Here is a 25667-nt window from a genome sequence, read left to right on the forward strand (position 1 = left end):
TTTTACAAGTAAAATGATAATGCCTTTTTTAGGGAATAGATATTTTTTCAATGTCTAATCTGCAATGTATTTTTTTAACTAATATTATTCTGCTTTATACCTCCAAATATCTCCACTGGACAGAATCTGTGATTTTATTAAATGATCTTTTTCACAAAGTCTCCAATAGTAAGGATTGAACAAGTATAATTTTAAAAAATGTGTAACATTGACAAAGCGTTAATTTTATAATATGGCAAAATGTTTCAGGAGCAGTTAATTTTTTTTTTTTTAGCAAAAATAATTTCACCTTACATTTAACAGTCCCAAGTCAACATCAAAGTTTTCATCTTTTGATTGACATATTATTGTATACTGCTTACCATCAGTTAGTTTGTTTGTCCATCGGTCTATTAGTCTGTCAGCAAGTCATATGATAAAATGCTTTGTTGAATAACGATAATAGTTCAGTACATTGTATGTCTTCCTTGAAGGTTTCTTTTTCATTCTTTTCCCATTTTCATTTCAAAGTTATAAGACTTTTAACATTAACATCAATTGAACATATTAACAGTCTCCATGCAGAAAGAAAACAAAACGATTTTTGCTTTTTGTATTTAATGCAAGATTCCTGCTCTATGGTAAGATAACTCCTATAAGGGAGATAACTCTATTTTCAGAAAGGAAATGAGGGGTTTCTAAATATGACTCTTCATTTAATAAAATTTTGAATTGGTTATTAAAAGATTAAAAAATAGTGGTCTTTTTGTATGATAATCCTTGGGATGTTTTGCTAATTCTGAATTCTATCACGGGAAATCTCTGTCTTAGAAAATATGATTTATGATCTGATTGAGCAAAATTTCCATGGAAATGAAACAATAAATCCCAAGCAATACACAAAACAGGTACATGTAAACTTATATACAGCTGCCATTTGTACCAACAATCTTTGTTTATAGTACATTTGTGGTTTATCAATATTTTACCCAAAAAAAATAAACAAAATGAATATGAACCATTGCTTGAAATCGGTTTTATGTAAATAAATATTGTAAAAATAGATTTTTGATAAGATCATTACATCAAATTTCAGACTTGAAGTTTATCTTTTAAAGCTGTCTTAAGTGTAAATGGTTTTGATTGTTACATGGATAAGTATAAGTGTACTAAAATTCTAAAAGGTTGATGAGTGATTTTAAAGAAAATTTGGCTGAGAGCTGCAAAATAGTTTGAATTTAGAATTTGTTCAGTTGAATAAACTCATATTTAAAATACAACTACAGTTGATTATAAATATTCATAAGAATCAGGCATAATATAGTAAGCTCAACATATTTATTGGAAAAAATCCCCCTGTTGATTCTAATTGGAAATGCCTATTGGGTCCAGGCATTCCTGGAAGAAATCATGGTTTCTATACAGAGTAAGCTCCCTTATTACCCCATACAGTTTGAATAAGATCTTAAAATACAACAAGTTAGGTCCTGCCTTAGTTAGTTGTTTGAATGTTTTTGTTATTGCTAGGAACAAGACTGATTCTGAATTGCAAGAAGTAAAACTCATGTTTTTTGCATTTTTAATGTAACTGATTAGGTATTTTTCTCTGAATTGCAATTTGGTCTTAAAAGAAAAGAAAAACTGTAATATTCAATGCTTGCAATAATTGCTGAGTTAATTAAGTTCCTTACTGTTAAAGAGTGAATTCACATGATCCGAGTGACAAATTTTGTTAATTACCTTGTTTCCCCCCATTGCCCGTCTTTTATAAAGACTTGTACTTGAAATTTTCATGGCTTCTTCATTACCTTCATTCAACTGAATAGGAAGTTTACACAATGGACTTGTGATGTACCCTCATATTGTTCAAACTAACAAAGGATTCCGTCCTCTAACGGAAATATCAACAATGGTCGATCGGCAAACACCTGCACAATGAACGTGCCACTTATCTAACCATTGCATGAGGTGCAAAAATATTGACATGCAGTACAAAGGAGGAATTTGATAAAAAAACTAATTTAGAAGGGATTAAAAGTTATCAGATTAAATATCCAGTATTAAATGAAATGTTTGGAAGACAATTATTACGATTATTCCGTCCAAATGGTCTTGTCACAATGACACAAAAATTTTAAATGCCATCAACAAAAAATTAATTGGTGTTACATTTTATCATTAATGGCATGTGGTATTTGTCAAAAGCAACCCAATATAGCATTAAAGAGTTTCTTGTCCGAGACAAAAAAAAAAATGATCGTAATTCTCGATCCCTTACTCATCATGTTATCTTATCGCGTAAGAATGTCCTCTGTTTACATTTGTATTTCCAGGGGTTTAAGTTTTTCTTTTTAGAATAAAAGGTCCTGGACATTTTCTGCAGCCAAAATGAAAGGTCCTCAATGAAAATAAATGTAAAACATGGTAGGTCCAGGACTTGGGTAGATGATTTGGGGGGGGGGGGGGCAGGGATTTGTTATCTCATTTTAACTTACCGGTAACTGTTAAAATGAAGAGGTGAATGAATTACCGTCACGGAAACTCCATTTTATCATTGTTTTACCATGGACTGGCCATTTATGTTGCATTGTTTTACCCGAAGTGATATCAAAGAGTTAAATAATGACATAAATGGCCAGCTGATGGTAAAATAAGGATAAAATTGAATTTCCATGATTAATTTTGATTCTAATGACTGGTTTCTTCATATTTTTGAATAGATGCAGCCTGTGAGTTGCATGAAATGTTGGTTATGTGTTTATCACTTTTTTACCATGGCTGTAGTCTAAAAAGCTTTGAAGCAAGTCATAATAGAATATTCTCTTTTACAATAATTATAATGGTAATAACTGTATTTTAACTACCAGTAATATTTCAAGGAGAGTAATTTCATTGATATTAAATATTTTTAAAAATACTTCAATAAGACCCAAACTCATTGTCAAATTGAGCAATTTGAATTTAAGCAGAATATTTATTATCAAATTGAACCAAATCTGTATGGTATAGGAGGCACTATAAATACATTTTTAATGGCCATTATCAAAGAAAGAATAGATCACCTTTTAATTCATTTCCCATTCAGTGTCCTCTATGAACAAATTGGGACACCCTGAATAATTATACTGAGAGATCATACACTCTCTTGGCTTTTTTGAGTGGTTTAAACTAAGATCGGAAGTAAAATGTAAATTATTCATGGTTATTACAAACTAGTTTTAGCAATGAAATTCTCATTTAGGAAACTATATATTTCAATAGGACAGGATTAAAGATAATCATTTTAACTTTATAGTGCAAAATTTTTATTCATAATCATTTTTTAGTTGAAGTGAATTTTTTATAGGTGAACGTTGTTCACATTTTAATTCTTTGAAAGGAGCAATCTTAATAAAACTTTTGGGTATATTTTTTTACCAGTGACCATAGGTGTTAACCTTTAAAATTTCTAAATCTCCCTTTCCAATTTTTCTCAGAGCAGGAAATTTGCAGAGTTCTTGTTATTTGCGTCATATTTTGACAGTAATTGACATATTTTTTTTAACAATTTTAGCTGAAAATTCAAATAAGAGGGGAGAAATTGACACAAATGGGGCTAAATCTCCTGCTTTGACACAGATATGTATGCAGGAGAATGTTGAATTTTTCATGAAATATTGGGAGGCTCCCCCTAAAAATGGTAGAGTTGACACCTATGCTTGTAATGAATGGAAGACTCCAATTCTTATTAAAATTTTTATTCAATACATTTCACAGTAAAAAAAAGTTTATTGGCATATTATTATTTTGAAAGTTTTTTTTTACATGTTTTTTTTTAAATAGTTTTTCTTGTTTTAAAGCTGCCTGAAGAAGCATGGAAGACATGATGCCCCTAATTATCCTACTTATCCTTTAACCTCATGGAGGTTGACAGCCATCCCCCTATATGTTCTTCGGAAATGACTGCCATTTTACTTCTTCAGGGGTTCAAATTCATATGTCTGAGGACTGGGACTCTCAATTTCTGGCCAAGGACTGTAAAAATTCCTGGATCTTCAACCATTTTGTTAACCCTTCATTGAGGACATTTGTTTTTTTTTTCGTATTCTTAAAAAGAACTTTTGATTTTAAACTTGGGGAATACCAGGATCCTGCCACTCTTGAATGTAAACTTTAACTTCTGTATGAGGTCACAGTATGATTACCCTTATCCCATTGTTACCACCAGATGTAATAAATTTGAAAGCCAAATCAAACAACTTGATAAGAACATTGTACAATCCTGCTATCCCAATATTAATGTTTATAACAGAGATCTGCTTCACACAACATTACAAAATAACAAAAATGTAATTAACACTTATTACAAATTATTTATAAAATTATTTCACAAACTGCGACAATTATGACTAGCTTTGAATAATTAACTTATCCATAATAATAATGTTTATAACACTAACACAATACAGCACAATTTCATAAATGCTCAATAAATCATAAAATGAACACATATTGATAAAAAAAACCACTGGCTTTGTCAGATGTTGATCCATGCATTGATGTTCTAGATTTATACTCCATTTGGGAACGTTTGATGATAATCCGTATGAAATGATATGAAATTCGTTGTAACTTGTTGAGGAAAGTTTTAAGCAATAGTTCCCGCTGGTGCACACAACTGCAAACAATTCACCCAAAGCAAAATGTCAAATGCAATATTTTTGCTACTACTGTATGCAAGACTGCCCCCTCCTCTGAAATGTCTTTGTCCTCACTTTTTACATAAACTCATGTTTTTGTATTAATTCCTTTGTGTTTTGCATGTCTCAAATGCCCATTACTCATGTAATACTTCTTGATAAATTTCTTACGAAACGCTTTGTTTTTTAACAACTTTTTCAATTCCTTAGGATCGTATGATAAAGCTTGATTACCCTGTAAAGATATTTCATGACGATGTCCCCGAGGACTAGCTGCTGGAAGATTTGATAGAGGCTGACTTTTTGATTGTGATAGAAGTCCTTTTGGTGCCACATAGTTAGAAACTGTTTTTGTGTCCCTAAATCCTGCTGTCCGTGAGGAACAATTTGAATCTGAAAATCAAACAAAAAACATTTCAGTTTATGTTGATGCTATATTCAGACTGTCATTTTAAGACACCTCAATTATTTCTTGGACGACCATAACATTGCTACTGATGTTTAGAAAAATGCTGACTGGTATATCAACAACTTGTTTTTGTTTTTTTTGTTTTTGTTTTTTTTTTAAGTGTTGGATTGTCATTCCATATATTGCAAATTTCTGTTCTACTGGGTGTATATATAATTGATTTTTGTCATTTTTTATAACTTAAAAGTAGGATTTATATATGTAACAAAGGAATCTAGCTGTAGTACCATAGTTACTTCTGCAGTGTTAGTTTAATGCTTGTGATTCAGATATTACATTTTTGCAATAATGAAATTATCGCATTAATTTCCAAGTTTAAAACATCAGAAAAGTCTCAGTACTGGCGATTTTTTTTCTCTTTTATTGATTGACTTTCCTGTTTTTAATTGTCATTCCTTTTTCAACTTATCTTCTATGATCAGTTTGTTTAAATGCATAGTTTTGCTGGAATAAGAAATTATCTTCTCTCTCAAATAGTTAGTTAACCACTGAACCAGGAAAAGATAAATCCATCAACTTATATGTTTCCAAATTTAGCTTCAGTGGGCCAGCTTTAGTATTAATAAACTACCAGTAGAAAAATACTAAAAGATTCAGGAACAAGGCCATTGAATCTTTAAAATATTTTTGAAAACAGCATGATGATATAATAGAAATAGTTAGAAGACTTGTCAAATTACCTGGGGCTTCCCAGAATTCCACAGTAATAAGACTATGTCCTGAAATCCAATCCTTTGTCTCATGGAAGTGATCACAATCCCATAATGCAACATGTCCAACTGGTAAGTTTTTAATTTTTCGGTATGTTATCACTCTTAAAATACCCTGCTTTCCCCAGAAGTTTTGTTTTGTACTGATAGGGTCAGATTGGTGCAGTTTTGATATTGTTGGATACCCATACTTGTCGGCTAAATAAGGACCATAGGCTATGGGATGGTAAAGATACTGAAGTCCATCTCTTCCTGTGACACTGTCCACTCCTTTTCGAGACAAATGGATTATACTCCTCCCCAATGAATGTTCATTTCCAACTTTGTTGAAGGCATATGAAAGTCTTAAGGCACTTGTGTCATGTAATAGTAAGTCCCGTTTACATCCAATCATATCTATGAGTCTGTTGTTGTGGAAGTATCCACCAAAGTGTTTATATCCTGGGTAGTTCTCTCTCATCTTGGCAAATGATGGCAGTGAGATCTGAAAAAGAAAGCAAAATAGGATATGCTTGACTTATTTTAATGAATTTTATCTCAATGTAAATACGTAAGTTGAGAAAACACCCAGGAAATGAAATTATTTACAGTACCAATGATGAGAACAGAGTTCAGTTTTTGACGCCATGATGCTAATAATTGCAGCGTATCCTAATTTCCATTCTACTATGACATCCTTTTAATATAAGTTGATAAATTAGTCAATATATCTACCTCTTGGCAACTGAGATGCAGTCATGGACTTTTATAGTTCTGTTGTATTCATTTATACACTGAGTGGTTTTTCTATTTGTGTTTTATACCATGCTAATACTCAGGACGTGTATTGAATAATTGAATTTAAAGACCCAACTCATATGTAAATGAGTGCGACACCATACCCTACCTCTATCCCCCAGCCCCATTGATTATTTCTAAAATATGCAGAAATGATATGTATTTGAAATGTTTACCTGATGTCAGTAATTTTTTCTTCTATCTTTTGAACTTATCATTATTGAAAATATACATGTGAAGGATTTTGTAATGGATTTCTCCTGTTTAATGATATCAGCTTTAATCATAATAATTATGGAGACTATGATTGGTTGTCACTGTATTTCAGTTTCATTTTAGCTTGAGTAATTATGATAAAATTCAATATGCACCTTTTTAGTTCATTTCAATCCATTAAGTGAAAATAAAATAAAAATGAAATCCAGTCTTACATTGAGTAAAGTCTTATTACATGTAGGTATTATGTTTCAAAGGACTACATGGGAGGTTCATCTCTCACTATAGAAATACGAAAGATTTAGATAAAAAGTTACTGAATTGATTTCAATGAAACTTGAAAAGGTAATTTGGTCAATATGACACTCTATCCCTATTTAATGAATGTTTAAGTAAACAGTCAAATTAAATCCAGCCTTAGATTTGAGCTTGTATGATAAAGCAGAAAGGTTTGATCAGTTGTTCCTTCTAGGAGATCTAGAAATTAACAGCATTTATAAGTCGTATTGTGTAATATGGTAAAATTCTCAAGATTTTGTTGATATTTTAAACTGCTAAAGGTTACTAGGGTTAATTTCGTACCTGCTCAAACTTTGGACTTTTTGTGATGCTATGTAGTTAAATGTAAACATGTGAATTTATAAAACAAACAAAGGCTTTGTAGTTGGTCTTTATATGTCTGGCTTTCTTTGATTAATTACTGTTTGTATATTTTTATCTGACAAATATTTAATCAACGGAAAACTTTATCTTCTTTAGCTGTATCACTTTAATAAGTTTGGTGACTCAAGTTTTAAGATACTATGCCCTGTTGAATGAATTTTAATTTGTCAATGGTAAAATATGAAGTGCAGATGTTTTGAATGAAAAAGCACTTTTCAGTATGTAATGCTCTTTTGTAAAGGAGATATGTAGGCTTTTTGCAATGTAGATATTTTAATTTTCCAGTTTTTGATCAAACCTGATAAAAAGTATTGAAGTATTCAAAGAATTTACTTTCTTTTTATTGAAATAGAAAAAAAAACTTCATTTAAAATGACGCTAAAGTATTAAGTAGCAGTCTTTCTAAAAATCAGACAGAAGGTGATTCGTGCATGTCAAAAACCCACCAACTTCAGTTATATTTCTTGTTCAGACACAGTAACTGATCATGTAACCAGTCTTAGTTTTCCATTTGGTTGTTGTGCTTTTGAGATAAAAATTATAGATTGTACATGACATTTGCTCTTTGCAAGAGTTATCTTTCTTGATTTGGCTTCATTTGGTTGCTTTAAGTGGGAGATAAATGTATGATTTTCAAAAAAGTGCAAATCTGAATGCAGGAAAGGTTGTTTTTGTGTGAAAATATAGCATATGTAGACTAAAAAAGCATCGTTTGTTTGGTGGGTTTTTCTTGACCATGAATCACTTTACTATTGGTAGTGTCTGAATTTTATGCGGACTGGTACTTAAAACCTCTATTTGTATATATAGCAACCAATATGTTACAGAAATAAAAATCTGGTATCAAAACAAATATTGCAGTTAAAGTTTTTGGTATGTTTTCAAAACTGAAATTTTCTTTATTATATCTGGTGGTCAGCATGTCTGTCTGTGTGTCTGTCATTAAATTTGTTCAGAATCTTAAGCATTTTTTTTTTAAATTTTGAAATTTAGCATGTCAAGTCATCTAAGTAAACATTTGATAATATCCAGATCAAGTTATTAATAAGTTATTGCCCTTGCTGTCTGAGAAAATTGCCCTTTATATACTCTGAAGACAAAACTCTTTATTGGTTTTCCTAAGATAGTTGAGAGTACATTCAAAAACAATTCTCAATTAAAGGCACACTTCGTTATATTGTGGTTAATTTAACATTAATCTAAAACAATACCCTTATCTGGTATAAGTAGGAATTTCAAACAATGAGAAATATTCTATAAAGAAATTCTCACAGTAAATGATATATAATATCATAATTCCTATCTATCACTGAAAAAAATCATGATATTATAAAGTTACCATTGTCCTCTCCTTGGCTAAATATTTAATTATCTCATTAGTTGACAAACTCATCATAATTGTTATATTTTCATTGTCTTCTCTTGGCTCGATAGTATATGTTTGTTAATTGTTCTGGTAATATTAGACCAAAGACAATAGGTTGGAGTTATAGTTCCTGTTATATTGGGCACCAAAAACAATAGGGTTTGGATAATAATGGTTGTTAGGAGAGGTTACGGTAAACCTTCCATCAAAATGTTTAGATTTCTATCTTGAATATGTATGATAGTGTTGGTATCATATGAAATATTGTATTTAAAACATAGCTGGTTTTGTCGCTAGTGTGTTCACTTAAGGAGGTAGACCCAGGGTAAGGGACACAACTCTTACAAGTCATTGGAACGTTTTGTGTTGACCATTTTTCATCAGTTTCATGGAAGCAGCAAAGTAACTTGGACTGATTTCATTCTGTTTCAAATGAAAGCTTGATAGGCTTTTGTGAAATTGAATATGACACAAACATATCACTGATTTCAAGAGTTATGTCCCTTACCCTAGGTCTACCTCCTTAGAATGTAGTTCAGACTGAACTTCAGCATGTATATAACAGAAATGTAAGATGAAGTTTCAGCTTAGATACTAAATCAAGATTGATAAAAAAATTACTAAAATGATAAAGTCAAGTAATAACCAAAAAGACTAGTCAAAAAGAATAGTCAGAAAGAAAAATCTGTATAATAAATGACAACAACAAGAGAAAAATTGAAAAGTTTGAAATAATTGCAGTGGTCCAAACTTGGTCCAGGTACTTTCAATGAAAATGGTGGGTTTAAATCCAGGTTTCATAATGTCCTAGACCTTTGGTTTCTATTACAGTTACTGCAAACTGGAAAATGGTTGCATTATCTTTTTTTTTGCGGTTTCTGCTATCAATTTGCTTTTGTGCAGTTTGAAATTTGCGGTTGTTCTTCAAATTTTATTAAAATTTTCTGCGATAGTAAGTTTTATAACAGATTACTTTTCATGTTACGGGACTTACTGTGAAAGTAGCGAAAATAAAACTGCAGCCAAGATTGCACAGTTTTCAGTAATTGTTTCCAGAATATTGTAATTCAAAAAAGCAGCACAAAATGCCACTGGGCAAAGTATTAAAATAATACCATTAATAGGACTTTGGTAATTTCGATCTATAATTGTTTAATTTTATATAAATTGTTTTATACTTGTTTAACTACATTGTCATATTTTTTTTAAAAGAAGAAGTCTTGAATCACTATAATTACAGTTTCTGAATTTTAACAAAAAAATTATAACTGAAACAACTTGAAACAATTTCTCACAAATTTTGTCAACTTGCCATAAACATGCTATGCCTCGGTAAAGAAAAAAAATGTCTTTAAAACCTTTGAATTTTTGTCCCTGAGTTCAAAAATCAATTTCCAAGTTTGCACTCAATCATACATTTTAAAGTCTGATTTTACTAGATAATATATTGAATATTGAAAAAAAGAAAAAAATTCAATTTTCTTTAATTTAATGATAAAATATATGTACCCAGACTTTTCTTCTCAACTTTAATTGGTTTTAAGGTCATTTAATTTCATTGTGATTTTTAAATTAAAGATTAAAATGAAATTTTGTAGTATTATGGTGCTTTTCAGTTTGATAATGATCTCATGAAAGTTTATGACTATGAAACAGCTCTATAAGGAGTCTTTGGTTAGAATATGAATTCAGCTTTTAGAATTCATTCAGGAACATTTACAAAGATTTTTATGAAATGCAAAACTTATTTAGAAATAACATGATTTTTAATGTTAGGGTAGAAAAGTATGAAACTGTGAATGAAAAATTGATAAAAGTGTAGATAGGTATTTACAAAATGAATAGCATTTTGATTAATTAGTGTTGAACAAATCTGCATGATGGTAGAAATTTATTCCAAAATAATACTACAGCCCTTTTCACAAAAAAATCATAAGAGTAAAATTAGTCGTAAGTCATGATGTCATAATACTTAACTCTATTATGACATCATAACTTACGACTAATTTTACACTTACAATTTTTTGTGAAAAGGACCGCTGGTAATTTTACTTACATTGGAACAGTTATGGCCAATATAGAAACCAAAGGTTTGGCTAGCCATATAAACCACCATATCGCTTTAGAATGCTTATACCAAGTCAGAAACAGTGGCTAATTTAATTTTTCCAGTTTACTCTCAATTTTACTAGTTTGTGCTGTCTTCCTTCCCTATTAATGAGTCAGCAGCCAATTTCTGTAATTTTACTATTACTTTTCTTTACTCCCTTTTATAACCTGACAAATATGTTATAGTATAATACATTTAAAGAGTTTATGAACTTTCAGCATGTACAAAAAGGAGGGTGGAATACTCTATTTTACCCCTGACAGATTATGACCAACTATTGGATTCCACCGTCAACTCAAAGTTGTATAATAGATCAAGAATTTTATGAGAAATTTTAATAAGTATTTGAAAGATGCTTCATTTGGCATTTGTGCCTTTGGTAAAGATTTTAAGGTTTTAAATGGCATTTTTATGGTGATCCTCAGCTAAGCTTTTATGTTAACTGGACAAACATTGATATGTTAACCCTATAGGAGCATTCTCATCAACAGTGCTAATCCATAATATTATTGAAGATGATATACTGAATCATCATCCATGAATATGTTTTAAGGCATTTGACAACCAAACTGTAATTTTAAAGTTACTGTACAGAGAAACGTATCCAAACCAGACACTTGTTAATCCCAAAAACCTGTCAAAACCAGACCCTTGTACATTGTAAATCCCCGAAACCTGTCTAAACCAGACAATTGTACATTGTAAATCCCTAAAACATGCCTAAAGCAGACTCTTGTACATTATAAACCCCAAAACATGTCTAAACCAGACACTGGTACATTGTAAATCCCAAAACCTGTCTAAACCAGACACTTGTACATTGTAAATTCCAAAACTGTCTAAACCAGACTCTTGTACATTGAAAATCCCAAAACATGTCTAAACCAGACACTTGTACATTGTAAATCCCAAAACCTGTCTAAACCAGACACTTGTACATTGTAAATCCCAAAACTGTCTAAACCAGACTCTTGTACATTGTAAATCCCAAAACATGTCTAAACCAGACACTTGTACATTGTAAATCCTAAAACCTGTCTAAACCAGACACTTGTAAATCCCAAAACTTGTCTTAACCAGACACTTGTAAATCCCAAAACCTGTCTAAACCAGACTGTTGTACATTGTAAATCCCTAAAACCTGTCTAAACCAGACCATTTTACATTGTAATCCCCAAAACCTGTCTAAACCAGACACTTTTTACAAACAGTTTGATTGTATTTTGAACCTAGAAAAACCAAACACCTGTCTGAACCAGACACATTTTAAAGTCTCGAAGAGCATTCAGTTTAGCTAGATTTCACTGTAAGTTGACAACAGTTGGTTGACAATGCTGTTTGTTGACCCCTCTTACAGATGTTGCCATATTAATGGCAGTTTTGTACTATTTATATGTGAAACATGAACATTAAGTCCTTATTCTATATAAATATGTTAGCCATTAATTAATTAGGTGCCAAAATTATTTGTTGATGGTTAAAGAGATGGTCATATCCCTGCAAGATTTTGGTTGGCAGTCTAGTAACTGACATTATATAAGTTATTTATATATTTGTCGGAGTCAAAGATATGCAGATATGCCAACAGAAAACATGAAAAGCTTTTGCATGTATGCATAATGGTCAGACCTAGGGAATTATGAAATGATGTGTTGGAGTTGTTGTTTGGATTCTATGAATCTAAGGGGAATTCTGGGCAACCATTTCTCATTTTTGTCCAAATTTGCACAAAAATAATCAAAATTGTCCAAAAAAGTAAGGATTCCAACCAACCATCCCTCCTTTTTTGTTTTCCACTGCATTCCTTTGGGGAAAACCTTGCATGTTGCCCAGTTTTCTGCCTGTCCCTCCTACTTTACATTTGTTTTATATTTGTTTGGTTAGCATACTTTCGGTGGTATTGGATAATTTCTGGCTTCTCTCCTTATCTTTTCTAATATATTATGTACAGTGAATCCTGTTGAAGCCGAATAATTTTGAGAATTCTTTCTAAACCAGACACTTTTAAAGTCCCTTAATATCAGGTAAACATAATTTGATCCTTGTTAAACCAAACACCTGTCTATACTGAACACATTTTAAAGTACAAAACAGGTTTGGTTTAGACAGGTCTCACTGTACATAGAGAACAAAACGCAATATCTTTGATTTGTCCATCTATTTATTTAGGTTACATTTTAAGCATCTGTTGTAGTGCTGACACATTCAATGAATGTCCACATTAAATTATTTTTATTTCTATAACTGGAACAGCCTTTAACATTACAAAAACAAGACCATTTGACATTTTGTCCTTTATCAAATGGTCATCATTGTCCCATCTGCCTCTAGTAGCTTCTGTACCATAGCCATATCAGTAGCCTAAGGGTTAGTTTAAGGACATGATAAAGACCTGTGTGTTAAAGCCTAATTTGGTCAGCATTCAAGCGAGAAAATCTCTTGACAGTAATCGCTGTCGGTAAATGTATTTATTTTTCATCCATTTGAGAAATGTTAAGGTCACCTGATGTAATTAATGATTACTGTCCAGTAAAATTGAATTTCGTACAAATTCTCACTGACAAGTTTACAATGAGATGTCCATTCTAACTTAATAACTAGAAAATTAAATGCAATGCAGCTGATTTGTAGTCAGCTATAAAATCTCTTTGATCAGAATTGGCCCTTCACATCAATTTTACAATATAGCGAAACTGGTCTAAACTTAACCTCTTTGGAACTGAAAGCAGTTTAGGACGTGTTATGTTTATCCAGGTTCAAAATGTATTTAAATTGATATGAAGGGACTCCAGAAGAAATCTGGTTTGGAAAGGTCATACATGTATGTTTATTCATGGTTCAGTTTAGTACGATACTACTGCACTGTACATTTTAAATTGGTGGTAACAACAATAACTCATTTCTCATCCCTTGTCAACATGATAAGAAGTATTTACAACACAATCAGAAAATGAATGGTGAAAGATTTATATAACAGTTTGAAAATATTTTGTAAAGTAAGATCATGGAACAAGGTATGATATCAATGCCTCATTGTTGTTTTTTTGTTTATTCACTCCCAATTTTTCGACTTTTTTATATTCACGAAATCGATATTTTGTATTGATTTTTTTTATCAGTACCCCTGATTTACAGATTTGCTTTATGTCAACAGGTTTTGACGTTAGATTATTGTGTAACATGTTGGCCTATCAAACTGTGTATAAAATTACATAATTATATTTTTTTTTTGTATTAAGCCACATAAACAAATGGTTCGAGTTTTATGTCTACAAGTTCATAAAACAGGAGTTAGGTTTATACGATATGGTTTTGGTACAAGTTTACAGTTAATATCAGTTTATGGTAGACGGGACTTGGTACAAATACTTATCAAATAAAACCTATAGGATTTAAAAATTAATACTATGAAACCAAAATTTAAGAGCTGTTTTTTTAAATAAAGGGGATGGGGTCCTGATGATTTGAACCCAAAAAATTTAACATTTCTGTAAAAAAAAAAAAAAAAAAAAGAAAAGAAAAAAAAAACACTTCACATAAGTGTAAATGCTACGCATTCCACTACAGACTACACATATAATGTAAATGTCCCAAGAAGCTAACAATACCTACATAATGTTTGGAATTTTCTATATGTTTAAAATCAAACCAACTTCAAGAAAAATAGTATCACTCTCATTATGTTAAATTATAGAAGTAAGATTTGCTTTACAAGTCTCAGTATTAGTTCTGTTTGAAGTCGATAATTACTTTCAAGTTTCTTGACTATAATGGTTGTTAAAAGTCTATCTAAACAACATCAATATAATGATTGAGTCCATTCAACAACCATTAGTAAGACCAAAACAAGTAAGTGTTTGTTTCAGATAATCCTTCTTATACGTAAGTATTTGTAAGAATCAGGCAAAATGGGGAAAAGTCAGAAACATGCATGTCAGAATCCCATGATCTGACAATATAATTTCACTGAAGGATGGATGCTTTCTCTAATTGAAAAGACCATTATTTGATCTTTGCATTACTGAATTTGCTCAGAAATTTTTCAATAGAATGTTAGAAAAATGAGGTTTCTGACAGTTATCTGCCCTTGAAAAGTTCATTTTCAGTGCATTTCAATGAAATTATAACTCAATTTACCAAAATGATATGGAAAATCTTGTATTTTACCTTGATTCTGATGGTGCAAACAGTCAAACTTTCAACATGGTGGGTTTTTCCATATCATGTTTCACCTACTGCTTGATTCTTACAAAGACTTGAGGCTTAACTGATTGTGGTTCTTGTTTTTACCTTGTTAATATCCTACCTCATTGAAAGTACAGAAAGTTAGTTAATTCAAAGAAGTTTGGGTCTCAGACGTAATGATCGTCTAGACACAGGGATAAAGTTAAGGGAAACAAGGAAGCTGTGCATTATACACCTTATCCTCTAGACATATGCTATAGGGGTAACAATGGAGCTGTGCATTATACACCTTATTTCATGTTACACTTATTTAAGAACAGAAAACACTGATGAAAATGGGAGATGAGTGCACTGGGACAGATCCATTGATTTTGAAAGTTATCTAGGGAACCAAGATTCTATCCGAAATCAAAATAATGTAATCCAGGGACAGAGACAAGACATAGAAAACAGACACACACAACAAAGAACATGAATTCACCAAAATAATACACACAAAGTAACAAAAAGTAAATGAGCAACTTGGGACTCCACTAAAAACTGGGAGCATGGACCAAGTGCACCGGTAGGGTACCAAGCTATTATTTGCTCAATTTGCCAAAATTTTACACGAAATAAGCACAATTTTTCCACAAAATGGGGTTCTGACTCCTTGACCCCTGGTTCCGCTGTTATGCTGTATCGATTGTATCCCCTATCAACGATAACTGTATGATCTTCGGCTGTCATCCCTCTTTCCCAATATTTTTTTTTTGTTAGCCTCGTTTATCTGTGACCATACTGTTCTTTAGAATAGAGTAGTTTGAAGTGGTAAGTGATCTAACAAACGACAAAGACAACGATTTTGCGACAGTTACCTATCATAGCAATTATCACCGGTTATCATTATAAGTAATCGGGACCACCTAAGCCTCCAACAAACGGATGTCTACCTCTCAGGTTACAGTGTGTCAAGGGTGAATTATTATTGTTTGGGTATAAACCCTTTTAAAAAGGTTTTCAAGTGGATTTCAAGGCTTGAATGGTGGTAGGGGATTTTGATTAAACAGTAAATCTGTTTTTGGTGTATGGATTTGAAGCGTACCATTCGGTATATCCTTTATTTTAAGAGGATTTGACATTATTCTTTGCAGTAAATTTGTCAATTATTATGTTCTATTATGATGCAAATCCTTTCTTAAATAAAACTAATACCAGAGCATTATTCTAATTTTGTATAACTGAAGTGTATTCTAAATATTTTGACAAGATTTGCCATGCACGGTTTGCTAGACAAAACTAGAATATGCTTTAAGCATTATATTGTTCACGGTAGATAGTTACTCTTAAATAATAACAATTAGTCCCCTTTTCACTTAATCTCGTTTAAGGTATTTTTTAAAATTTTTTATGACTTTTCATTTCACTGTAGATAGTAGATAGAATTAACTTGACAGCCATGTTTAGGATATTTAACATAGTATTAAGTATCACTATCACTGTAGCACTGTAACTGTTTGGGCTGTTTCAGAATACTTGGAAAAAAAGTTCTGGCCGAATCCTGAGATTATGAAAGGAGGATTGCAGAAAAGGGGGTTTTATGCTATTACTTGCTCATTTTTTGCAAAAAATTGCTCGAAATTAACATAATATTCCAACACAAAGGGGATTAAGACCTAGACCCGTGGTTCCGCCACTGAACAGTCGTGAAGTTACATGAACTCTGGTCTGACTCAGTATTGTATGCGTCTTAAATGCTAGAAATAAACATATCTATACGAATCATTTCCATTTGCAGTCATGTCAAATAGTTAACACTGTTAGCTTACGCTATAAAGGTTGATTTATTTCGTACATATATTTAAGAGTGCTTGGAGGTTCAATTGTGTTTTTAAGACGTACAAAAAAATTGAATAGACGACTTTTAGACATAACATTACAATCATTGAATAGTACAGTCTTGTCCTTCTCAATTTACGTAAACACAGCAACAGCTGTATGTTAACGTTTCAAGTACAAGCTGATGCACACTGTTGTAGACCTAAACATTGACCCGTATTACATCATGCATATTATGTCTCCATAATAACACGCTTTACTTAAGTATGGAAACTCTTAATGTCTATACATTCATCGTGATCAAGCAACTTCTAGTTACTATTTAGAAGTAGTATTTGAAAAAAAAACTGTTTATACAATTTGACTCAATACCAAGTCCCATTCATTATATTAAATCTCTCTTGGTTGAGGAGAAATTCACTTTTTGAATTGCTTTATTTTTGTTCCCCAACCTCATTATATACCAGTATTTGTAAGGATCAGGAGGCACTGTATACCAACTATTTGCTGTGTTTCATTACCCAGTACGAACTAACGTTTACTTATTCTACTTCCGGTTCGTCTTGAATGTCGTCTGAAACAACAGAGTTCGAATCTGTGGTACAACTGGAACAACCGCATAATGGAAAACATTTTTTTTTATTTTGCATGTCAACAGCCCGTCAATCAGACTCGAAATGATATCTTGTAGTAAAAAGACGACTAGTTGATCCCTACAACGCCAAATATATGAATTTGATATTGTTTTCATTTTTTTCTGTACTTGTACCTTTTACAGTTACAACTCCCTGTATTGCTCGGTTGGAATATAATGGTTTAAACATTATTCAAATTACACAAGTATACGGTACCCAAGTAGCAAACATATGCTTGCATTTGTGTAGTGGATATCTTCCTCCCCCTGCCCAATTGTTACAGGGACTGACAGTTAAGTACGATCTCTTAGGTTACCTGTAGAAATTTTAAACCTAATATTACCTGTCACTGTCGTTTTTTGATGCAATTCATCCTTTCATCTCTTACGAAAGTAAATGCAAATTTAAACAAGATTTGAACACATTCCTTAGACAAATTCCAGTATTGTGACGATTTTATGGTTATTTTGTGTGATTTTCGGGATGAACCCTGGGGTTTTATACAGCAGTTCTATTGATGCTTTAGAAAAGAAAATTGTGGCAATGAAATTGAATCTATCTCTCTTGTCTCAGGTATTGCTCAAGGCTCTATTACAGTATGCTCTTTTTAAATGATGAAGCTACTTTTTACTTTTTTTTTAAACCCTCACGTTATAGTAAGCTTCTGTCATTACGTGTAAAGTGTTTATGTTGGCATCACTCTACACTATTATTTAATTCAACTTCGATTATGGAGGAGCTCTAAGCTGACACTACATATACTACAGAAGGTGTAGCAGCGTGTTTTGAAATGGGTATTCTAACTTTTTGTGCTGAATTACAATTTTAGGTAACCGGATAGTATATTCACTAAGCCTTATTCTTACCTACGCACAAGAAATTTACTTAAAACATAAAAAATGAAAACATGTTTCTTACCAACGCATGTGATGCAGTTATGATGTAAACGAGAATCAAACACTGAGCAATCATCCTTTCCGTCATTTTGGAAAATTTACACATATCCTATTAATGTAAGGTCCTTTCACCATCTACATCCTGACGACTTGAGTATGCCGTGAAAATTGTTTTAAGTTATCTTTTCTTGTGGTGAACTGGCTTCTTTTCCCATGTCCTTTTACCCTGTGTGTGGAAAAAACGTGCATGTATTTCTAAGTTTTTATGCTATTTCACGTAGTGTTTTCTCCAATCTGCGAGTACACACGGTAATCCGTTATTGGTAAAGTTTATCTTTAATATTAGATGTCCCAGTTTTTAATAAACGATGTTTGACGTCCGATAAGCACTGAGTGTCCCGAATTGAAACGATAAAACTGTTATCTGTCTTGATCAAAGGGGTTCGCAGTCTAACTTTTCTCAACGATACCGTGTTTATACATTATTTTTCCCTCCTTTATAAAAGTTTGCATCACACGGTAACGTAACATAGTACTTCGCACGGATTACTACAGAATTTGTGGTACAATTGTGGGAGGAGTTAAATGCGATGTCTCGGGCTCCCTGTGTTACGAATGTCAATCAAAAGGACATGAAGCGAATTACTATTAATGGAATGAATTGGAATGGGCGGGGCGTCATAGATCATAACCATTTAACCACAATGAATTGAAATGACTGTAAAATATGATGCTTTATATTAAATTAACCTTCGCTTTAAGAATATACAAGTAGACCATTACCTATAATAACAGGTATTTAATTCCCATCTATATATGAACAAGTGAAAATAGTATAGAATTTCTATCTAATGCATCATTGGGATTGATATTGTGTGTTTTTAAGTTCACGTTAGTAAATTATGTTAATTATGATTAATTATGAACGCATTTCCGACGTATAATGAGATATTAGATTAACTGTTTATTTTTTTTCGTCGTCCTATTTAATAATTTTTCGTCGTCCTGTGTAATAATTTTTCGTCTTCTTGATTACGTATGGTGTGACATTAAAATTCCAGATATTTGAAATATTTAATAGGAACACGATTTTCCTACCCAACCCTACTGGTTTTAATAGGAACACGATTTTCCTATCCAACCCTACTGGTTTTAATAGGAACACGATTTTCCTACCCAACCCTACTGGTTTTCGTTATTAGTAAAGTCCAAGTTGCTCACATTTTCGTCGATATTTTAGTGTATTCTTTCAGTATTTTTGTAAATTTAACTATTTATATAGCATTTTGTCTTCGTAATTCTTGCTCTACTCTTAGTCCCGCTCCTCGTTCTACGCATGGTCTTCGCGCTTTTACTTCTAACAAATGCCGTTTTTTTATTATTATTAAAGAAAAGCAAAAAGTGTCAACCTATGCAACCAAATCCTGTTTATCGCTTCAGTGACGCCATGAGTACTTGGATACCGTCTTACAGCTATAAACGTGTGCATTCATTGATATGAAATTTAAGCAAGACTCATTATTAATAGATTAGTTTCACTTACCAATCATTGCACCCCTTTCCGTCTTAGTCTAACGGGTTTCTGTGTCATTTTTGCATAGAGTTTCGCATAGTAAAACGTAAGTATGCATTTAAGAATTACTCAACTGTTCATAAGGTTTTGTACCCACCTGGAGAACGTGCTTCAACCGTCTTTACAGTCTTTCACAAGTCTTTGTTTTGCAATCAGATCTAAAATAGATCAGCTTTCATAAATAATACCATTAACTGACATTGATCTTTCTCCATTTGTAGCTGGTTGGGATTTCTCTATAATTAGTCTAAACTTGTCCAATAACTCCTACAATTTTTGTTAATTAGATCAGTATTTAAAATACATTTTATTGCTTTGTTCTTTTTTTTTTTTTACAGCTTTGGGAGTTCCCCTATCAAGTAAACAGCTGACCTTTTCGATTCTAAATTTAAATTTGCATAAATTGAACTAATAAATAAAAAGTTTGTAAAATTGTTTTAGGCAGGAACAGATTTATTGGAACTGCATGTACGCTGAAAACTTATTATAATATTTTATTATATATTTTTTTTGTTTGTTTTTGTTTACGTTTAAAATAGTATAGTCTTTACTCTATAAACAACCGTTCCCTAGAATGGAACCGATAACCGTAAATTCACGACATGTAGGGGAATTAATTGTAAGCCAACTAGGATGGAAACAGAGGGAAACTCGCTTAGTCGGAGCATAGATCAGGAGTTTTGCGGCATCTTTGCCTGGTGTTTAGTTCATTGCTTTCTTAGAAACACTTGATTGTCATATCAAGCTTGGTGGGTTGTTTTGTAAGAGAAAATTATGGCGGGTTTAATTTTCACCACTCGGTATTAAACTGATATATCATGGTCTTAATTAGTAGTTATTCAAGTCGGTACTAACTTTGATACCAGCAAATAACTTTCCATGGAGTAAATATTTGAAGAATATTGTTCATAAAAGTTTTCCACTTCTTGTATAAAACAAAATTCATTTGTACTTTCCTTCATTGCACTAGTTGGGTTATTTTTTTTTTCGGTCCGTCTTTGAAATATCCCTAGGAGGCAAAGACATTAATTATGTAATCCCGGTAACTTTACACTCGTTGACACGTTTCACAGAAATGAGAGCTTATACTATTGAACTTATTGCACCGAATTCTACAGTTTGAAATTTTGACACTAATGATAAATTCGTACTGGAAACTTAGGTCTTCATATGATTGTTACATATCAAGGGAATTAGAAGGGAAATGTACATTTCATTTATTATTGTTATTGTATTTAGGCACAAATGATAAGTCTGTTTTATGAATTGTGACATTCCAAATAAATAGCCTTGGTAGGTTTGAATCGAGGAACAGTGTAATGTAAAATATTTCGCCTTGTAATAATGCTTCACAATGGTACTCTGTGTTCGCGAAATAGACCAGATATTCTATTCTCGAAATTTCAGAAATATACAATTGCTTACAATTCTTCCGGTTCTTCAGTTCATTTGAAAACATATTTTTACTGCCAGGTCATTCATCGGTTGAATGTGCCTTAGTGTAATTCCTGATTACTTTTGTCGTAGACTTACAACGTTTATTGATATCAGACTTGTCTGACATTATTCAATTCATTACACCATTATTGCTTGCATTGTAAATGGTAAAAATTTTCGCTACTGGGTCTTGCCTCCTTTTTTAATATTTTCGGTTTTGAGTACTTATTATACGTCTTTGAAGCACATTCTTTCAAATAAGATCCAATTGATTTATCAATAGATAGATTAATTAATTGCCCTTAATAGATTTATTTGTAAAGTATACGCTTTTTCAAATTATTACCAATTATTTGAATCTTGTTTTCTAAACTAGAGATGTTCGAACCCTAATTGCACCCATACGTAAATAAAAACGATAACTTCTAATGCTTTGATGGTATTGTCATTCTTTAATATGTTCTGAGCTAGCTTTCAGTAACTGCGCGTTCTTTAAATAGACATCTCATTTTGTCTATATGTTGAATGTTGAGGTATTCCATGGCCAGAGTTGAATGTTTATTGTGTGTTGATTTGTTATTTGGTTTATTTTTGATTTTCCATTAATGGGGGATGGATAAGGTCTTATAAAACTAGTTTAAGCTCACCACAGACACCCGACTGTCAGGTCAGAAGATGTTGGTCATTAATATACTTTCGTGTCGTTATGTTTTCTTTTTAGTTTTATTTCTGTTACCGTGGATTTTTATTACTTTCGTTGTCGGGACCTTTCAGAACTTATGTAAAGGTGTGTGTATACCTGTGGAAGTCGTTTTTGTGATCTCTGAAATTATTTACTATTTTGTATTTAGGTTATACGCTAGTCCATTCATTGCATTTCACCATATCTGTTATTTTCTTTCTCGGCTATTAATTTTCGAATCCATGTCTTCTTGTGATTTTTTGGAGTACTATACAGCTGCTGAGAGATGCATATACAGCATTCCGAAATTTGCATTTTCGTGTTTGGATTCAACTGTAATTTTTTTATTTGCAAACGTCCTATTCTGAACGACATGTTATTGATTTATTATTTACTTATTTTTTACTTACAGTTGCAAGGACCATAAGATAATTGATTTAGCCTTCTATGATGAGAAAACCCTGTCACTGTTGCTGATTGAAAATACTGATGATCAAATTCCCGTACTTGTTCAGTTGTCTTTATCACTTGTGACGGATGGGGCATACACAGCTCTACATGAGAGAGGGGACATACAGTCACAAGTGTAAGTACACACGTACTGGAAGTTTTATTTATCTTTGTACATTTCCTAGGGGGTTTACTACATTGCGCATAATATTCGATTTTGTTTGATGCAAAGAAAAATTATGAAGTAACGAGGTTCCAGCTGAATGAAAAATTACGTAGAAAAGCGTATAATATTTTATCATTAGCAACATTTAAACGACTTTATATGTCTAGGTCAACAGGTGTATGAAACTGTGAAAGCATTGTTATGAAGGCGAATACGTTACCAAAGAACTCATTGGTTGGTTTGACAATTAATTTGAACGAACATATATCCGAACGGATTATAATAACTAAACTATTCAGATCATTCGCCTGACGAATAACAATATCGAATGCTTTCTTGACCTTAGAAAACTAACAAGACTTAGCCACCTTATTTTAGAAGCCGGTCAGACCATATTATTTAAAAAAAAATATTCAAGTCATTCAGTCAGTAAGCATCTGTATTCTTTCTGTGTTCTACCACAATAGAAGTAAGACAAGTACGTTTATCCTTTTATTTCTGTTCTTGAACATTATGAACAAATAAGTGATTGCATCTTATAACTTTTAGCAACTGTGTAGATATAGGAAGTGCAATTGAAAGCAACTGCTTTAGAAAACTGGAAAATATGAAAGCTAGTAGTTTTGCTGTTAGTGGAACAAGAAAAACTGCAGCTGTGGTAAGCAACTATTTCGTGTAATTTTCTTTGCCCGTTTGTTAGCGTCCTCGGCTTAAGTATACATGTAAATCTGTCTCATAAATGTTCCTTAAATAACTGTTAATGTATTTTCGGTTTTTTTTTTACGTTGGACAAAAAGCTTATAAACTGTACTCACAAAATTGATTTTGAACAGAAATTATGTTCACTCGACAGAATTCGCAAAAATTAACTACCGCGAAAATTAATATGTTAAAAGTGAGATGAAATATACGCTTGCAACATAAGTAATTTCTATGCAAGGGTGGCCTTAGGCTGACATTTTCATTCTGGCGAGGTTGTTGTCTCTTTTAAATATTCACCATACCTATTCTCGTCATATCATATATTAAAAATATTGATTTTCTTTATTTTTATTATTCAGATAAAGATTAAAATTCTCCTTGAATTTTTATACCTATTCTAATAAATAGGCTCTCGGAAACCCCATGACATAAGAAATAAGACATCTTACAATTTAATTAACAGGAAAAGATGTTTTTAACATTTTAGCTTTTTTCCTCGAGGCGAAGGGTCAGGTTATTTTGGATGGATGCGGAGGATGAAGAAGAGGAAGATGAGGATGACGATGTTGATGGTAGTGCCATGGAGGATACAAGCCATATTGTCCAACAGGAGACGACAATAGACGAGGCGGAGGACGAGACTGACATGGAAGCAGAAGCAAACAAAGAGAATCACAGTTTAACTGGTCCAAGTAATGTGTAATGAACTTAAAAATAATTAAAATGAAAATTAGTGGTATAGAAAACTGTTTTTGTGTGTTTCTTTCGTTTAAATTTTTTTGGGTCGTTTTTCTGATTCTTTTTTAGAACTCATGTATTTTTTTCAGCTATACATTATCAAAATCATTAATGTTATTTCTCAACTCCTTTCGCAGAAAAATCAAAGGTTGAATCTATGATTTTTCAGTTATATTACACTTAGTACTTCTTAGAGGTGGCACTGAGAGCTTTTAATAAATGTAAATTTAACAAACAGTAGCTGTTTCTTTGTCAAATAATCTGAACTTTACAAACAATAGAAATGTCAATGAAAGGGCTTTTGATGTCTTGATCAAAGAAAGCTCACTTGATGTTTTATGCTGGTAAGTGTATTCCACTCTACGTTGAAAACAGCTTCGTGTGTTTTACCAAAGATATTAGATCAAATAGATCGCTTTGATATGCAACATGCTCAGGTTTGAATTATCTTTTGAGAAAGTTCTTGACGGGAAAACAAACCATTAAAAGTACTTTTAGTATCAATATATCACTATGGCTGTAGAAGGCAAAACCTTTGCTTCGTTGTAAACGGAGTGTAGTTATCTTTCAAAGGTATAAAACAAGTTTTGAAAGCATTACAGTTGTAGATTTTGTTTTCTTTAGGCGTTGCTGACATCGTTTATTGAATAAATGACATACGTATATTAGAAAACGAAGTAAGTGATTCATTAAGTGACATAAACTATGAACATTTAAAAACTTATCTTAAAAGTAAGTACAATTAGATATTTATAAAGTAAAAATAATACATTTTTCTGCATTCATATGGGTAGTTATGTTTGCGATCTTTTCAACTCAATTTTTAATTAAGATTCTCAGTCCAGTGTCATGTAACATTAAATTGCGTATAAATACCTTAACTGTCCTACTTGGAAGACTTAAGCACCGTCTTAATTGTTTCCTTCAAAGACTATAATTATATAATTTTCTGCAGGTGCGAGTACTTATCAGTTAATGCAGTGTTTTGATTGGATAAAACATGCACGCGACATGACGGCTATACTTGCAATATGTTGACAAGTACTGAATTAGTCCAGCGAGTTATGAATGATGAAATACATCCGTTTTAAAAGATTACTGCTTTTGTTCACATCCAGATTTAAGTGAGAGGTATTTATGAAATTTGGCGCAAGTATGGATTTTGTTTTTCTTGTACGACCAGATTTTTAAAAAAAAGTTTTATCGCATTGTAAGGTGTTTACAGTCGCCGAATATATTTTCAAAAGATATTCTGTGTAAGAATCAGGCAAATCATGAGTCATGGTAAAAAAGAAACACGAGTCCTTCCATGAAACCTTTTTTAAAGATATTCTCTAAAATGCCAAAATGGCAATAATTTCTTTTATTTGCATTACAGTGTGATACCTCACTTTTCCCCAAAAAAACTATTATAAC

The 25667-nt window shown here is 32.0% G+C and overlaps 2 protein-coding genes across 4 annotated transcripts in view; one reads left to right on the forward strand and one right to left on the reverse strand.

The window, feature by feature from the left end:
- Positions 1-24259, forward strand: part of LOC148620646 (anaphase-promoting complex subunit 4-like) — a 56676-nt gene extending 32417 nt beyond the window's left edge. For all 3 annotated transcript variants that reach the window (XM_088574318.1, XM_088574319.1, XM_088574317.1), the window contains exons 25-27: positions 22608-22781; positions 23361-23469; positions 24001-24259. In XM_088574318.1, coding sequence (XP_088430444.1) covers positions 22608-22781; positions 23361-23469; positions 24001-24216 — 499 coding nt within the window. In that variant the 3' untranslated portion in view covers positions 24217-24259. The remainder of the gene's footprint in view (positions 1-22607; positions 22782-23360; positions 23470-24000) is intronic.
- On the reverse strand, positions 4312-19043 carry LOC148620647 (uncharacterized). Its single transcript, XM_088574320.1, has 3 exons — positions 18526-19043; positions 5808-6321; positions 4312-5051 (listed from the first exon to the last, which is right to left on the reverse strand). Exons 1-3 carry the CDS (start codon positions 18607-18609, stop codon positions 4747-4749), a joined length of 903 nt encoding a protein of 300 aa, XP_088430446.1. The 5' UTR covers positions 18610-19043; the 3' UTR covers positions 4312-4746.
- Positions 24260-25667: the final 1408 nt, after the last annotated feature.

Source organism: Perna viridis, chromosome 3, assembly GCF_037379345.1.
Source record: "Perna viridis isolate PV_CMFRI_1.1 ecotype Kerala chromosome 3, ASM3737934v1, whole genome shotgun sequence".
Taxonomy (NCBI): domain Eukaryota; kingdom Metazoa; phylum Mollusca; class Bivalvia; order Mytilida; family Mytilidae; genus Perna; species Perna viridis.

Excerpts from the sequence above, each read along its gene's own strand:
- LOC148620647 (XM_088574320.1), bottom strand. The coding sequence starts at position 18,609 with ATGTGTAAATTTTCCAAAATGACGGAAAGGATGATTGCTCAGTGTTTG. Across the intron at positions 6,322-18,525 it reads TAACTGCATCACATGCGTTG|ATCTCACTGCCATCATTTGC; the intron begins GTAAGAAACATG and ends TTTCTTTTTCAG. Across the intron at positions 5,052-5,807 it reads GGAATTCTGGGAAGCCCCAG|ATTCAAATTGTTCCTCACGG; the intron begins GTAATTTGACAA and ends TTTGATTTTCAG.